This window comes from Pinus tabuliformis, chromosome 3_2, assembly GCF_031772625.1.
Source record: "Pinus tabuliformis cultivar Carrire ecotype Pingquan chromosome 3_2, CPIR1, whole genome shotgun sequence".
NCBI lineage: Eukaryota > Viridiplantae > Streptophyta > Pinopsida > Pinales > Pinaceae > Pinus > Pinus tabuliformis.
The window spans coordinates 470,359,013-470,377,500 of record NC_142302.1 but is presented as its reverse complement, the minus strand read 5'-3'; the positions used below and the strand labels follow the sequence as shown (position 1 = coordinate 470,377,500).

The following is an 18,488-nucleotide window of genomic DNA, read 5'->3' as shown; positions in this document are numbered from 1 at the left end:
AGGTTGTAGAGGACTCTGAGAAGTCCAAAAACTTTGAGCCAAATGATGTTTATGTAGCTTTTGTTGATGATCCCATGTCTAGTAGTGGTGATAAATTTGATCATGATGAGAAGTGATCATGTTGAACACTGATATGTAGACTTGTAATAGGCTAGTGGCCCCATGGCGTGCAACATTGTTTTTGGACTCTAGAGGCCATTTAGAGCCTCATTAATTATGTATTTTGTTGTTGACATGTATTGCACTCAATGCCATTTTGATCTATTCACCTTTACATGGTATATATAAGAGCAAACTTTGCATGTTTTGTCTCTATTGGTTGGGAATCATGGTTTTAAATCTTAAAAATAGTTTTTTTCATTAAAAAAAATTATTTCTTGTATTTTTTTAAAGATCAGTTCATTGCGATCTGACCAGTCTAGTTTTTCCAGTTCCGGTTCAAAAACTGGTTTGATAGGTGTAACAGGTTGGTTACCAGTTATGGTTTTAAATACTATGGGAATAACTCCCTTCCCCAACCCTCTACATTGAGCTTGTGGAAACGCTAGTGAAGAGGAAAAAACATAAACCGTCTAAGACCAATTCATAGTCACAACAGACTTCCCATGCGATGCTTCATTGAAAAACTAGCAATGGAGAGGAACAAAAGAAAAGGAGCCATGGTAAAGGAAGCAACCAGAGGAGAAGGGCTGCAGATCATGAAAAGATGTCTATCTGTAGTTTCGAATCTACATGGTCATGTTTACTCTATGGAAACTGACATCATAATTACCTAAATTTTGCAAGTTGACCCGGCAACTTTTTAGAAAGCTTAGGACCTATACCAAGCTGAACTCGACAAGAGAATGACAGTTGGGTTTTTCAGGCCTAACACATTGTCTTGTAGTGATAAGAAGCCTATAGAATAATGTAAGGCAATGATGTAGTTCCCTGGGAACTGAACTTGTGGTTGCATTTCACTGAAACCACAAACCTACTCAGACCAAATTTTTGAGAAAACAAAAAAAAGAAGAAGCAAAGATCAAATCAACATCCATCCGCTAGATGACAGAAATTTGTCAGTGGGGCTATTTTTTGAACCATGGTTAAGAAAAATAGGTCAGTATGCATGGGGTGGTATGAAGAGACATACAACAATGAATTCAACTGAATTGAGTTAAAGCAAAAAAAAGAACTTAACCTACCAGCAAAGTGATTATAACTCCCTCCTGCTCCATAATGGTTTCTTCCTTTAGTCACATCAAAGACACTCCTAGACTTTCAACATGAACACACTGATGTCAAAAAATTTAGACAAAAACATACACTTCAACATTATGTGACTTGCTCCTGCACGGTGAAAATAACCATACACTTAATAACTAGTTATAAGAGAAAAAAGCATGGCAACCTAAAAGCTGAATTAAACAGTACTGACATTAATGAATCATATACCCTAGGATGCTCAACAGAATAGGCAAGTCCTCATCCGTGCCATTATACTTAGCCACTTCTTCTCTGGCCCACAACCTCTGAACACAAGACAAGACAAAATGACTGAGCAGCCAAAGTAATTAAATAGCACTAAAATCTACAAAATATATGATTAGTAGAGAAAAAATTACGCACGGAAGATCAAAGATCTGATAATGTAAATTGAATTTTCATTGTTTAATTGCAAAGATGAATATTGGAGAGCATTAAATAGAATCAAAATCTACGGTGTTTGCCTGAGAAGAAGAAGAAAAATGTAAACTAGATTTTGCTGACATAGAGACAGGGGAAAGGACGTGAAATACTTACAGGTGGCATTGAGGGTTTGTTGGCTACATGGATGACAATAGACACGAGAATAAGTGTTATGAGAAATCCGAGGAATGAAGGGGATGTTAAAATTTGTCGGGCTAAGGAGGGGTTTTGCGGTAATTTGAATTCTTGTTTTTCGTTATGGGATCTCGAGGATGATGCCTTGCCTTCATTATTGCGTGCCGTTGGACGGGATCTAAGAACAGGTGGAGATGTGTCATTCTCTGCTGCCATTTCTAGATTTTCTCTCTCCCAATTCAAGCTGCTGAACCAAGGGATTATTTGAGGCTTCTCGGGAGAAATTTAGCTCAATGGTTCTCCCATTAGCTCTGGAACTCGCGCTTCTGCTGACCACATGAGAGTAAGATTTTTTTTGTTAGTACTATTCGAAAAATTGGTCGAATGTGAACTGCGTCCAGCATGGTCGAACATGAACTGCATCAAGCGTTCAATACTCTCTCTCTCTCTCAATAAATATATATATATATATATATATATTGGTGTGCAGAAATTTCTTTAAAATATATTTTGTAAAAGGTTTTACTAGTTGAGAAATTATAAAATAATACAATGAATAATAACTAAGTGCATTTTTCATATTTAACATTTGTATTTAATAAGAGGTGGGTTGTACAACTTAGTTATGATACGTTTTCTCACTTGTGAAAAAAAATAAGCGGTGGGTTGTGTGGTGTTAGGTTTTTTCAATAAATAAATTAGGGTTTATGGTATGGATTTGTTATTGTGTATAAGTAATTTCTTTCACATTGTTGTCACATTGGTCTAACACTTAACTTATTTGGTGCAACTGAGAGCAGTGATGGCTAGCGCCTTGGGAGGGGTGCAAAGCTCTCCTTCAAGAAAGTGGTCACAAGAGAAGGAGCTTTTGGTTCAAGCCATTAAATGCAAGCACCCCATTGGTTGGCTTCAAGCCCTAGTTGTGCGGATAGAAACAAAGGCGATCCTCCATTAGGAGTTAATTGGCAAAACCGTATGTAAGGGAGATTTGTAAAACTAATTGCACACCAAAAACTTATTTTGTATTACATTAAACACACATATAAATACAACAATTATTGGTTTAGGATATAATTACTATATTAACCACACAACTAGTATGTTGAGAGAATATCTCAACCATACATCTAAATAGGATCTAAGATCTCCCCTGGATGTAACAAACTTCTAAACAAAGCAAATCACTCCATCACAAGATAAGTAGGAGTTAAATCTCAAATACCCTCCCTTAACAAGTACTTGTCTTTGATCTTCTTGTCTAGCAAAGTCTTCATAGCTTCTTTAATCATTTTTGAAATCATGTAGAGTGAACTCCAACAACTGATCTCTTAACCCTTGTAAAGGTGTAGTCGACAAGTTGGATTCCCGAGTTCCACTCCTAAACTCTTGAATCATGGATCTCCTGAATTCAATTACTAAACAACATCCACAAGTTGTCTCATAACCTCATTAACATACCACTCTCATGTCTTTAATGACTAATGAGAGATCCTTCCCTAGATCCACAACCTCCAAACTAACTAGACAACCATCCATGTTGAGTTTTTACCTCCACTCGATCTTGTGACAATACAGGTGCTCTAGACCATAAACAATTTTGTGTTTCATCTTTTATTTTACAAACAAAATAATGTTAATACAAACTAACAATAATTAAAATATCTGATCCAGGTGGATATTGGAGGCCACCCACCTATTCCACTTGGACCCTCACCATTGTTTCTTTCAATTTCCTGATTTATAGCATAATTTACTATTTTTGGTAGTTTTTCAGATCTTGAACTTCCAGAGCCATTTTGAGGCCCTAAACGATGTTTTTTGGAAGAAAAAAAAACGGGACCAACCTAAGTCATAAACCAATGTTGGTCATTCAAAATTTGTAGTCCTCGGACAGATATTTCTAACGAGATATTGCACGCGTCAAACGGAGATCGTATGCCAAAGTTATGACCCTGAGAAGTTGATGTACCAATTTACCCAAACGGGGCCCATAGTTTGGTGCTTCATCTCCTAGGGTTAGGTTTCTAGATGTTTAGGGTTTTCCATTATTTCTCAATAATAAATAAGCCTTTGAGCCTCACTGTAACACAGTTCAGAGGCATGTAGCCACCACATCTCTTCTCAGAGATAAGCTACCATCGCCTGAGCTAGTCTTATTTCCATTCTGTTTGTAAGCATATTTCAATATTTGATATTAATGAAATGAAGAGTTATTTCTACTACATCTTTATATTTATGGTTATATCTATAATTTGTTATGTTCCTGTTTAAATTCAGATCAGTGGTATCAGAGCAGTCTGCTCTTTCTCTGTTCTTCTTTGTATGTCCCCAGCGAGGTCGGGATATAAGGAGTTAGGGATCAATCTAGTTGAACCTTTGCAAGATCAGCCTTGCAAACCCCAACGGCCACCCATGGGGGAACAAAAGAAAGACGAGGGGGCAGGAGATCCTATCAAAATATTGCTCGAAGAGGCCCTTGAGAAACAAAGGAACGCTATGGTGGATAACTTTTCCCAAATCCTTCAATGGTTTCCCGTCGGTGGTGCATCCACATCCTGTAGCCACTCTGGAGGCTCCACTCCTTTTAAGGTACAAGTAAACTTTGACATTCCCATATTTGAGGGCTAAATAAATGCAGACGTCGTAGATAAATGGAAGGATATTTTTTGTTCATGATTTTTCCAACCAAGAAAAGATTACTTTTGCTCTTCTCAAAGTTGCCCCCCACGTCAAGGACTAGTAGGAAACCTACTATGAGCAGAAGGATGAAAGTACGACCTAACTTTTTTTCAGCCGCACCCACTTGGAATTCGTTCCAGGATGCCATCAAGGAGCAGTACTACCCTGTCGGGAGCTATGAGGATAAATACATAAAGTGAACAACGCTGTGGCAAGGAAGGGACCAAGACGTGCTAGAGTTTACCAATGTTTTTTATACCCTTCGCACAAAGTTGGGTATCAAGGATTCTAAGAAACATTTGGTACTCAAGTACCGCAGCTGCCTACACAAGTACATCCAAGATGAGATGGAGTTCCTAGACATTTCCTCGCTCAGCACGGTGTACTGATATGCTGTCAAGATCGAGCAGAAGTTTAAATAGAAGAAGCGAGACTTTGGATCTGCAAATCCGAAGCAAGGGAAAGTGGCCCCCAAACCACAGAACAAAGGACAAAGCCAAGGCGGGGCGGCCCAGGATAGCCCGCCAAAGCTGCAAGCAAAGAACAACACCATGAAGCGAAAGAAGGACACGGGAAAGTGGTGTGAGTTCCATACGATCTCCACTCACAACACAAGTGAGGTGAGTGTCAAGCCAAGATATAATTGGTGGCTGAGCTGAAGGCTTCAGAATCAAATGCATGTTTCGACTTTGAGTCAGACCCTGACAAGGGGAATGACAAAGGGAAGCAGATTATCGATGCAAAGCCCAATGCCACCATTGCCACCATGAAGATCCAGGAGGAGGAGCCCGAAGATCTAGAGGAGGAGGAGTGCCTCTTCCACTCCTAGATGTGGGTAAAGGGTTCCCCGCTATAGTTCATTGTCAACAACGGGAGCCAAAAGAACCTCATTTCGACAGAGGTCGTGAAGCGACTAGGCTTACTGACCACAACACACCCACAACCATACACCATTGAGTGGCTTCACCAAGAATGGGATCTTCGCGTGAGCCAGTAGTATCGCCTTCCATACTGCATCAAGCCCTCCATGGATGAGGTATTATGTGACGTTACTCCCCTTGATGTTTGTGATGTATTATTAAGCCAACCATACTTGTGGAAGAGACATGTTGTGTATGAGTCAAGGCCTCGCACTGTTATTGTTACTTTGGGAAATAAGTTGTACAAGATACTGGAGGTAGCACCACCTACTGCCATCTCTTTGGTTACTGCAAAACAATGCATTAAGCTCATTTCCAAAACTGGGAATTTTTTTCCTGATGATATGCCCTCAGGGAAAGAAGAAGATGTTGGCCACGACCTCTAGATAGGGCCCCTCTGCACAACAACAATAGATGGACAAGGTCATGGAGGAGTATGAGGACATCTTCACCTCCCCCATAGGGGTGCCTCTGCATTGTCAGGTCAAGCACTCCATCGATTTGACCCTGGGTGCACCATTGCCCAATGGACCAATCTATCGGCGATCCATTCTGGAGAATGACGAAATCAAGGGGAAAATTCAGGAGCTACTGCAAAAAGGTCACATCCGGCTGAGTTCATTGCCCTGTGGGAACTCGATCGTGTTGGTACAAAAGAAGGATGGGACTTGGACACTCTGTATTGACTATCTGGTGCTGAACAAGATCACTTTCTAGAATAGGTACTCGATCCCACAGATTGATGAACTTCTGGACCAACTCAAGGGGGAAAAATATTTCAGCAAGATCGACTTAAAGTCTGGATATCACCAGGTACCAATCAAACCCTATAATGTGTGGAAGACTACCTTCAAAGACAAGGAGGGCCTTTTCGAATGGTTGGTTATGCCTTTTGCGTTAACAAATTCTCTTGCAACATTCATGAGGTTGATGGATGACATCTTGCGGCCATTCACCAACTCATTTGTAGTGGTATACTTGGATGACATCCTCATCTTCAGCCAAAGTTGGGAAGAGCACCTCCACCACATCCGACAGGTTCTCCAAACACTACGACAACACAAGTTGTGTGCTAATTTGGAGAAATTCACTTTTAGCATGACCCAGGTTTAGTATGTAGCATACATTATTGATGAACAAGGGGTGCATGTGGATCCAGCCAAGATCCAAGTCATTCAGGATTGGTCAACCCCAACCACTCTAACAGAGCTCCACAACTTTCTGGGTCTTGCCAATTTCTACCGCAGGTTCATGTTGGGATTCTCTCATATCACTTGGCCCTTGAGTCTAGTCACCAAGGGAGGAGCGAAAGCAAAATTCTTTTGGTTTGAGTCTCAATAGAAGGCATTCACATAGTTGAAATATTGCCTCTGCTCTGCACCAGTGCTCACTTTACCATACTTGCAACAACCATTTAAGATCAAAACAGATGCCTATAACTATGCTATTAGGGCAGTCCTTACTCAACAGGGGTATCCAGTGGCATATCACAGTGAGACACTTTCAGACACAGTACGGAAGTATCCCACTTATGACAAAAAGATGTATTCCATTGTGTAGGCCTGCCGACAATGGAAGCATTACATTTTAGGGAAGGAAACGATCATCCACACAGACCACCGACCCTTGTAGTTCATACAAATGCAAGGGAAGTTGCAGAATGATCGCCATCAGAAGTGGTCCCCATACCTGCAACAATTCCATTTGAATATCAAGTATAAGAAGGGCAACACCAATAATGTTTCACACTGCCTCAGTCGACCACTGATCATTGGCGTTAACCACTGTGTTCAACTCTTATGGGCATGAGACTTCTGATTGGCCACTTATCTACAAAAGTGACCTGAAATTCGGCCACGCTAATCCAGGTGGATATTGGTGGCCACCCGCCAATTCCACTTGGACCCCCACCGTTGTTTCTTTCAGTTTTTTCAGTTTCCTTAATTGTAGCACAATTTAATATTTTTAGCAGTTTTTTGGGTCCTAAACTTCCGGAGCCGTTTTGAGGTCCTAAATGACATTTTTTGGAATAACTGGGAGCAACATGGGTCCATGGACCAATTTTTATCTTTTGAAAGTTGTAGTCCTCGGATAGATCTTTCTAACGATGTATTGTGCACATCAAACGAAGATCATATGCAAAAGTTACGATCTTGGGAAGTTGATGTACCAATTTACCCAAAATGGGGCCAGAGTTTGGCGCTTCATCTCCTAGGGTTAGGTTTTTGGATGTTTATGGTTTTCCATTGTTTCTCAATAGTAAATAGGCCTTCAAGCCTCATTGGAAGACAGTTCAGAGGCATGTAGCCGCCACATCTCTTCTCAGAGATAAGCCACTATCGCCCTAGCTAGTTTATTTCCATTTCTATTTGTAAGCATATTTTAGTATTTTACAACAATGAAATGAAGTATTATTTCTGCTACATCTCTGTATGTATGGTTACATCTGGATCAGTGGTATTAGAGTGGTCTACTCTTTCTCTACCTTTCTTTGCATGTCCCTAATGAGGTCAGGATATAAGGAGTTAGGGCTTGAACTGGTCGAACTTTGCAAGACCAACCTCGCAAATCCTAACGGCCTCCCATGGCGGATGAAAAGAAATACGAGGGGGCAAAAAATCCTATAAAAATCTTGCTCGAAGAGGCCCTCGAGCGACAAAGGAATTCGATGATGGACAACTTTGCCCAGATCCTTTAGCAGCTACCCAAGGGCAACACATCTACTTCCAGCAGCTACTCTGGAAGCGCCACACCCTTTAAGGTACAAGTTAACTTTGACATTCCCATATTTGAGGGTCAAATAGATATAGACACCATAGATAAATGGTTAAATCTGCTAGAAGGGTATTTTTATGTTCATGATTTTTCTAGCGGAGAAAAGATTACTCTCACTCTTCTCAAAGCTGCCCCCCACGTCAAGGACTAGTGGGAAACCTATTGCAAGTAGAAGGATGAAAGTACGGGCTCCCTGTTTTTAGCTGCACCCACATGGAATTCATTTTGGTTTTTCATCAAGGCGCAGTACTACCATGTCGGAAGCTATGATGATCAATACATAAAGTGGACCATGCTACGGCAGGGAAGGGACCAAGACGTGTCGGAGTTTACCAATATTTTCTATACCCTTTGCACAGAGTTGGGTATTAAGGATTCAGAGCAACATTTGGTACTCAAATACCATGGTTTCCTACACGGGTACATCTAGGAAAAAATAGAATTCCTGAAATCTCCTTGCTCAGCACGGCATACCGATATGTCGTTAAGATCAAGCAAAAGTTTAAATAGAAGAAGCGAGACTTTGGATCTGTGAATCCGAAGCAAGGGAAAGGTGCCCCTAAACTACAGAACAAAGGACAAAGCCAAGGGGGGGTGACCCAAGACAACCTACCAAAGCTGCAAGAAAAGAACAGCGTCATGAAGACGGAAGAGGACAGGAGAAAGTGGTGTGAGTTCCATAAGAGCTCCACTCACAACACAAGTGAGTGTTGGGCCAAGCAGTCACTGGTGGCTGAGCTAAAGGTTTCAGAATCAGATGCATGTTCCGAATCTGAGTCAGAACCCAACAAGGGGAATGAAAAAGGGAAGCAAATTATCAATGTGGGGCCCAATGCCACCGTTGCCACCACGAAGATCCAGAAGGAGGAACCCGAAGATATAGAGGAGGAGGAGCGCCTCTTCCACTCCCAGATGTGGGTAAAGGTCTCCCCGCTACAGTTCATTGTCGACAGAAGGAGCCAAAAGAACCTCATTTTGGCAGAGGCCATGAAGCGGCTGGGCTTACCGACCATAGCACATCCACAACCGTACAACATCTGGTGGCTTCACCAAGGACGGGATCTTCGCGTGAACCAACAGTGTCGCCTTCCATACAACATCAAGCCCTTCACAGATGAGATATTGTGTGACGTTGCTCCCCTTGATGTTTGTGATGTATTATTAGGCCAACCATACTTGTGGAAGCAACATGCTGTGTATGAATCAAGGCCTCATGCTGTTATTGTTACTTTGGGAAATAAGTTGTACAGGATACCGGAGGTAGCACCGCCTACCGCCATCTCTTTGGTTACTGCAAAACAATGCAATAAGCTCATTTCCAAAATCGGGAAATTTGTTTTCCTGATGATACGCCCTAAAGAAATGAAGAAGACAGTGGCCATGACCTCCAAACAAGGCCCCTCCGCACAACAACTACAGTTGGACAAGGTCATGGAGGAGTACGAGGACATCTTCACCTCCCCCACAGGGGTTCTTTTGCACTGTCAGGTCAGGCACTCCATCGATCTAACCCCAGTGCGCCACTTCCCAATGGATCAATCTATCGACGCTCCATTCTAGAGAACGATGAAATCAAGAGGAAGATTCAGGAGCTGTTGCAGAAAGGTCACATCCGTCTGAGTTCATCGCCCTGTGGGAGCCCGACCGTTTTGGTTTAGAAGAAGGATGGGACTTGGAGAATCTGTATTGACTATCGGGCGTTGAACAAGATCATTGTCCGTAATAGGTATCTGATCCCACAGATTGATGACCTCCTAGACCAACTAAAGGGGGGGAAATATTTCGGCAAGATCGATTTGAAGTCAGGATATCACCAGGTACCAATCGAACCCTCCGATGTGTGGAAGACTGCCTTCAAAGCCAAGGAGGGCCTTTTCGAATGGTTGGTTATGCCTTTCAGGTTGACGAATGCTCCTGCAACCTTCATGAGGCTAATGGATGACATCTTGCGGCCATTCACCAACTCATTCGTAGTGGTATACTTGGATGACATCCTGATCTTCAGCCAGAGTTGGGAAGAGCACCTCCACCATGTCCGATAGGTTCTCCAAACACTGCGGCAACACAAGTTATGTGCCAATTTGACCTAGGTTCAGTATCTGGGATACATTATTGATGAATGGGGGGTGCATGTGGATCCAACAAAAATCCAAGTCATTCTAGATTGGCCATCTCCAACCACTCTGACAGAGCTCTGTAGCTTTCTGGGTCTTGCCAACTTCTACCGCAGGTTCATGTTGGGATTTTCTCATATCACTTGGCCCTTGAGTTAGGTTACTAAGGGAGGAGCGAAACCAAAATTCTTTTGGTCTGAATCTCAACAGAAGATGTTCATAGAGTTGAAACATCGCCTCTGCTCGGCACCAATGCTCGCATTACCAGACTTGAAACAACCATTTGAGGTCGAGACATATGCCTCTAACTATGCTATTGGGGCAATCCTTACTCAACATGGGCATCGAGTGGAATATCACACTGAGACACTTTTAGACATAGTCCGAAAGTATCCCACTTATGACAAAGAGATGTATTCCATTGTGTAGGCCTACCGACAATGGAAGCATTACATTTTTGGGAAGGAAATGGTCATCCACACAGAGCACTGGCCCCTGCAATTCATACAGACCTAAGGGAAATTGCAGAATGATTGCCATCAGAAGTGGTCCACATACCTGCAACAGTGCCATTTGAATATCAAGTATAAGAAGGGCAACACCAATAATTTTGTAGATTGCCTCAGTTGACCACCGATCATGGCATTAATCACCGTGCTCAACTCTTGTGGGAACGGGACTTCTGATTGACCACTTCTCTACAAAAGCGACCCAGAATTCGGCCACACATACCAAACACTCTTGGAGGGTTAGCATGTTCTATATTTTCACCTCTAGGATGCCCTGTTATGCCACCTAGGTCACCTTTGTGCTCCTTCAAGCAAGCGCGCCAAGATGATTTGGGTAGCACACTACAGTCGGGTCGCTGGGCATTTCGGGGTTGAGAAGACGGTAGCAGTACTGCAGAAGTATTTCTATTGGCCGAATCTTCGATAGGAGGTCGAGAAGTACATTAGATCATGCACTGCCTGTGCCATTTCCAAACCAACCATCAAGAAGAAAGGCCTCTATACCCCACTGCCTACCCTTAGTCGACCTTGGGAATCCATCTCCATGGATTACATGTCAGGCCTTCCTTCTACTAAGCATGGAAATGACTGTGTTTTTGTGGTCATCGACAGGTTCTCGAAGATGGCCATTATGATGGCCTGCAAGAAGAATATCACAGTAGAAGCCACTACTAAACTCTTCTTTGAATGAGTGTGAGTACACTTTGGGATCCCCCAGTCTATCATCTCAGATTGGGAAAACAGGTTCCTTAGTACATTTTGGTCCAGTCTCTGGTCGATGCTGGACACCAAACTCACTAAGTCCACAACCTTCCATCCCCAAATTGATGGCCAGACAGAGGTTTTCAACAGGATGATCGTACACATTCTGCACATGTACAACTCAAAGCATCCACGCACATGGGATGAGAGCCTCCCCTATGTTCAACACAGCTATAATTGAGCTCTCCACAGCTCGACTGGCCACAACCCTTTTTAGGTGGGCTTGGGATTCCAGCCACTATGTCCCATTGATGTGGCCATGCCATTTGTAGCTACTCAAGCAGATTCGGCTCATGTCTAGTCTGAAACAGATAAGGCAAACAACTTCATTGAGCACATCCAACATATTTGCCAATAGGTCCATGACATTCTAGAGAAATCAAATGCCAAGTACAAGCAACGACATGATCAACATCGGGTGCCACACAAGTTTCAGGTGGGCGACAAAGTCTGGTTGCATTTGCAAAAGGAATGCCTTATCGGAGCCTATCGGAAACTCAAACCACTTCGATATGGTCCTTACACCATTACCAAGGCTGTGGGAGACAATGCATTTGAGCTCAGCATTCCCCCATTCCTTGGCCTACACCCAGTGTTCAATGTGGACCGCCTTCGGCCATACTTTCCACCATTACTAGACACATCTGACATTGCAGAACAACTCACACCCACAGAGTTAAATCTAGATTGCATGGAACAAGTTGCAACTGATCGGATCATGAACACACAGATCAAGCACACTCCCTAGCAGAAGATCCAACTTTATTGAGTTGTCAAAGCAGGCCAACTCCTTCACTAGGGCATGTGGCTCACCAGGGACCAAGTTCAGCAGAAGTTTCCTCATCTCATGGAGGAACTCAACGCAATGGGGACCATTGCTTCCTAAGGGGGGAGGAATGATCCAGGTGGATATTGGTGGCCACCCACCAATTCCACTTGGACCCCCACCATTGTTTATTTCAGTTTTTCAGTTTCCTTAATTGTAGCACAATTTACAATTTTTAGTAGTTTTTCAGGTCCTGAACTTCCGAAGTCGTTTTGAGACCCTAAACGACGGTTTTTTGGGAAAACTAGGAGCAACAAGGGTCCCATTTCGAAGTTCTATTCCTCAGATAGATCTTTCTAGCGAGGTATTGTGCGCGTCCAACAGAGATCATATGCCAATGTTACGACCCCGGGAAGTTGATGTACCAATTTACCCAAAACGGGGCCCATAGTTTCGCGCTTCATCTCCTAGCGTTGGGTTTTTGGATCTTTAGGGTTTTCCATTATTTCTAAACAATAAATAGGCCTTCAAGCCTCATTGTAAGACAGTTCAGAGGCATGTAGCTGCCACATCTCTTCTAAGAGATAAGCTACCATCGCCCTAGCTAGTTTATTTCCATTTCTATTTGTAAGCATATTTCAGTATTTTACAGTAATGAAATGAAGTATTATTTTTTATGCATCTCTGAATGTATGGTTATATCTGTAATTTGTTGCATTCCTGTTTAAATCTAGATCACACACATACCAGATGCTCTTGGAGGGTCAACAAGTTCCATATTTTCACCTCTATGATGCCCTGTTATGCCACCTAGAACACCTTTGTGTTCCTTCAAGCGAGTGAGCCAAGATAATTTGGGAAGCACACTATAGTCAGGTCGCTGGGCATTTCGGGGTCGAGAAAACAGTGGCAATACTAGGAACGTATTTCTATTGGCCGAATCTCTGATAGGATGTCGGGAAGTATATCAGATCCTACATTTCCTGTGTCGTTGCCAAATCGACCATCAAGAAGCAAGGCCTCTATACTCCACTACCTATCCCTAGTCGACTGTGGGAATCCATGTCCCTGGATTACATGTTGGACCTTCCTTCTACAAAGCATGACAATGACTGTGTTTTTGTGACCGTCGACAGATTCTCAAAGATGGCCATTATGGCGACCTACAAGAAGAATATCACAGCATAAGCCACTACTAAAATCTTCTTTGAATGAGTGTGGGTACACTTTGGTATCCCACAGTCTATCATCTTAGATCGGGACAACAAGTTCCTTAGTACATTTTGGTCCAGTCTCTAGTCGATGTTGGACACCAAGCTCACTAAGTCCACATCTTTCCATCCCCAAATTAATGGCTAGACAGAGGTCGTTAACAGGATGATCATACACATTCTGCGCATGTACAACTCAAAGCATCCATGCACATGGGTTGAGAGCCTCCTCTATGTCCAGCACAACTATAACTGAGCTCTCCACAGCTCGACTGAACACAAATCTTTCTAGGTGGGCTTGGGATTCCAACCACTATGTCCCATTGATGTGGCCATACCATTTCCAGCTACTCAAGCAAATTCGGCTCATGTGCAGTCAGAAGTCAATAAGGAAAACAACTTCATTAATCACATCCAACATATCCACCAGAAGGTCCATGACATTCTAGAGAAATCAAATGCCAAGTACAAGTAGTGACATGATCAACATGAGATACCACACAAGTTTCAGGTAGGTGACAAAGTCTAGTTGCATTTGCAAAAGGGACGCCTTACCGGAGCCTATCAGAAACTCAGACCACTCTGATATTGTCCTTGCACCGTCACCAAGGCTATGGGAGACAATGAATTTGAGCTCAGCATTCCCCCATTCTTTGGCCTGCACCCAATGTTCAATGTGGGACACCTTCAACCATACTTCCCACCATTGTTGGACACATCAGACATTGCAGAACAACTCACACCTACAGAGTTAAATCCAGATTGCATGGAACAAGCCACAACTGATCGGATCATGGACACGCAAATCAAGAACACCCGACAACAAAGGATCCAACTATATCGAGTTGTCAAAGCAGGCCAACTCCTTCACCAGGGCAAGTGGCTCACCAGGGACCAAGTTCAGCAGAAGTTTCCTCATCTCATGGAGGAACTCAACGCAATGGGTACTATTGCTTCCTAAGGGGGGAGGAATGATCCAAGTGGATATTGGTCACCACCCGCCTATTCCACTTGGACTCCCACCATTGTTTCTTTCAGTTTCCTTATTTGTAGCAAAATTTACTATTTTTGGCAGTTTTTCGAGTCCCGAACTTCTAAAGCCATTTTGAGGCCCTAAACGAACTTTTTTGGAAAAAATGGGACCAACATGGGGCATAGATTGATGTTGGTCATTCAAAAGTTGTAGTCCTCGGATAGATCTTTCTAACGAGATATTGTGCACGTCAAACAGAGATCGTATGCCAAAGTTACGACCCTAGGAAGTTAATGTACCAATTTACACAAACGAGGCCCATAGTTTGGCACTTCATCTCCTAGGGTTAGGTTTCTGGATGTTTAGGGTTTTCCATTGTTTCTCAATAATAAATAGGCCTTTTAGCCTCATTGTAACACAATTCAGAGGCATGTAGCCACCACATCTCTTCTCAGAGATAAGCTACCATCGCCTGAGCTAGTCTTATTTCCATTCTGTTTGTAAGCATATTTCAGTATTTGATATTAATGAAATGAAGTGTTATTTCTGCTGCATCTTTGTATTTATGGTTATATATGTAATCTGTTGCATTCTTGTTTAAATCCGGATCAATATCTCACTAAAAATAATATGAGCACACCATATGCCCACATCTCTCTGGCTATTTGGAAATATTTTATCCTTTCCAATGTGCACTTGTTCTCAAAACAAACACTTCATTGTTCACTCGAGGTGAGTCCCTTCTCACAATAGATCACTTCACTCTTTCACTTCTCCTGAGTACGAACAACTAATGTGAATCTTGTCCACTTTGTAATCTAATGGATTGCATAAACAACAAGGTGCAACAAGGGTTTTGAAACAATATTGTGGGAATGCACTAACTAGTCATGATCTAATGAAAAGACAATTGTTGCTATTATTTCTCAGCTGAGAGAGGCAAATCAATAAGAGGAATATAAGTTGGAGAATATTTAGGACTAACTCAAGGATGCCAAGGATCAAGTTGAGCATGCATGGAGGATTTGGTTTAGCCTATAGAACATAACTGATGGCTCCCATAGAATTTACAGTGAAACCAACATAGTAATGAACACAAAGAGAACCCAAATAAAGCATAAAATTATGGATGCCATAACACAAGAGCGTGGAGTCATTTCCCAAGTGGTTATGATCACTTTTCCATTCGAGAAGACAGAATCTGAGGAGAGGCAAGCGATGAGCAAAGCCAAACAACATAAAATATGGAAACATATTCACCACTTCCCTTGTCAGTCACCTGACTATCGCAATTTAAATGTTTTTAATAGTTGCAAATCTTTTGTCAATGAATTCCAGTTATTATGATAGTGACATTAACATGTAATGAAAAGGCAAAAGGCTCCACTCATTTTCAACTAGCTGGAACCAACAAAACTTCATATTTCCTTCCATTAACAACATCAAATACACAAATTGTGTTCCTCAATGTCAAAGAGTAACTCTAAATTTGGTTGCTTCCATTCACCTACCAACGATCATAATCTTGTGCCTACACTTTCACTGTTTGCACATAGAATGTGATCTCGAAATAAGACCATGCAATGGAGCAATGATTGCAATCAATGATCATCTGCAATAACATTGCCACAGATAGTGGCCAAATCCACACATAGGAAAAACACACAAAATAATATATTTTCACACACCTACACCTAATGTTAATCTACTCCTATAGTTACGTAATCTCACATCTCTCTCACAAATACCTGGGCCCTCCCTTAAGGGAGTTAACCTAGAGCTACTAGCTCTAATACCAATTTGTAAAGCTAATTGCACACCAAAAACTTATTTTGTATTATATTAAACACACATATAAATACATCAATTATAGGTTTAAGATAAAACTACTATCTTAACCACACAATCAATATGTTGAGAGAATATCTCAACCATACATCTAAATAGGATCTAACATCTCTCCTATATCTAACAAACTTCTAAACAAAGCAAATCACTCCATCACAAGACAAGTAGGAGTTAAATCTCCAACATGGATATGTCTCCCTAAGGCAGTCAAGGATTTGAAATACAAAGTTAAATAGGACAAAATTGAGAGCTACATCCAGCATATGAAGGATCACGAATTAATATGCAAGTTCATCAACATTTGGCCAATAGAGAGAGCATTTGCTGGATGGATCCAAAAAAATGGTAATTGAAAGGACACTATGATCTTGAGCTAGGAGCAAAGAGTTTCTTTATGTTGACTTTTGCAAATTTGAAAGACAAAAATAGAGTATTCAAGAACAACTTGTATTATTTCAATAATGTAGGGTTGTTCATGAAATTTTGGCAAGAAAGGTACAACTCGAAAAAGGAAAAATTCTTGGTGGTCCTAATTTGGGTTCACCTATTTTCTCTGCCAAAAGAATTTTGGGAGGAGTGGATCTCAGAAGGCACTGGAAACGCAAATAAAATATTTTGTGAAAATATCTGAGGTGACTGATTGAGGACATTACACGTCATATGCAAGGATGTGTGTGTATATGAATATTTCCCAGTCACTGTCGGAATTAATCGAAATCTCCTGCCATCATGAAGTTTGGAAATAGCCTCTGGATTATGAGCATGTATTGTTTAGATGTTGCAGGTGCCATGAATACACCCATCTCTTTAGGTATTGTCCCCTAAATCTCACAGAGGAAACAAAAGGAAACCATCATAAATTGGATCATGAGGATTTTCAAAAGATTGAACCTCATTGAAAAAACCCATGAGAACAAAATGTGGTAACACCATAGGAGCCCCTTCAATCCAAAACCATCATGAGGTATTGACTGGAGAGGAGCGGGAAATGTTAGATCAGGTATGCCCTCAAGAAACAAATCAAGAGAAAGGCAATGTAAAACCAGAGGTGAAAGGTCATAAGAGAACAATGCTGGAGGAATTTACAAAGAACACACCAACAAAGGAAATTGATATGCCAAATGTATAGGGAATAGGGTATGTTGATATGTCAAAGGACATCAATATTGATGAAATCACACTCTCAAATCTCATTGAAGAATGGGCAAGTAAGGACCCAAGAAAGATAACAGATCAATGAAAAAATTTGTTTAGATAGACATATCTACATCTAAAAAATAAAAGGAATGTGACTTTGAAGGGAGAGAACTCATCCCCAACAAGTCTTGGCATCCAAACACATAGCTTCAAAGGTACTCCCAACCATGCTAAGAAATACAAAAAAGAGAAGAAGAAAAATAAAAAAAGAGTTAATACAGGAGATGGGGGGTGTGCTTGTGAATTATGGACAAGTGGCTCTCTTAATGGAGGTGTTATTTTGCCCAACATTCTTCCCAATGAAGTTAATTTCATGGAATATAAGAGGCCTTTAATTGTTGAGGTAAACAAATACTTCTTAAAAATAAAATCCATAGGAAACTCCCTATAATAGTAATGTTACAGGAGACTAAATGTGACAATAGTAAGTTAGCTCAATATCCTCTCATTGTTGGAGAGAATGTCAAACCATAACACTAGATGTTGCAGGGAAATCAAGGGGACTGCATATCTTATGGAATTCAAATGAAGTTGAATTTACGGATTAGTTGGCTACCCTAAGGATAATATTTGGTAGATACCAATACTTAGGATCAAAAGAAATGAGATGCATGACAACAGTCTATGGGCCAAATATGGTGAACGGAAGGGTATGATTTCTTAAAAATTTGGCTAGCCTTAGAGAGCCTCACCAAGATAAGCTATGGAATCTAGGAGGAGACTTCAACAAGGTGACATCATCGGAGGAAAAAAAGGGAGGTATTGATTGCTTCGACATAAACTCCCAACAATTCAAATAGTTGATGTAGCAAAACTAGCTGACATGGAAAGAAACAATCGTCGTGATGGTAAGAACCAAATATTTTCACACTTGGATGGATTTTTGGTCTCAAAATATCTCTTAGAAGCGGATTTCTTCCTATAAGTATAT

General features: G+C 41.4%; 1 protein-coding gene and 1 pseudogene across 1 annotated transcript in view; one reads left to right on the top strand and one right to left on the bottom strand.

Annotated features, from left to right (window-relative positions):
* Window positions 1–2,019, bottom strand: part of LOC149181331 (membrane-associated progesterone-binding protein 4-like) — a 34,534-nt gene extending 32,515 nt beyond the window's left edge. The window contains exons 1-3 of the mRNA XM_089414155.1: window positions 1,783–2,019; window positions 1,435–1,511; window positions 1,185–1,252 (exon numbers count right to left, since the gene is read on the bottom strand). Of these exons, the coding sequence (XP_089270281.1) occupies window positions 1,185–1,252; window positions 1,435–1,511; window positions 1,783–2,019 (382 nt within the window). The remainder of the gene's footprint in view (window positions 1–1,184; window positions 1,253–1,434; window positions 1,512–1,782) is intronic.
* Window positions 2,020–2,605: 586 nt separating this feature from the next.
* LOC149181330 (xylan glycosyltransferase MUCI21-like) overlaps window positions 2,606–18,488 on the top strand; it is an 81,507-nt pseudogene continuing 65,624 nt past the window's right edge.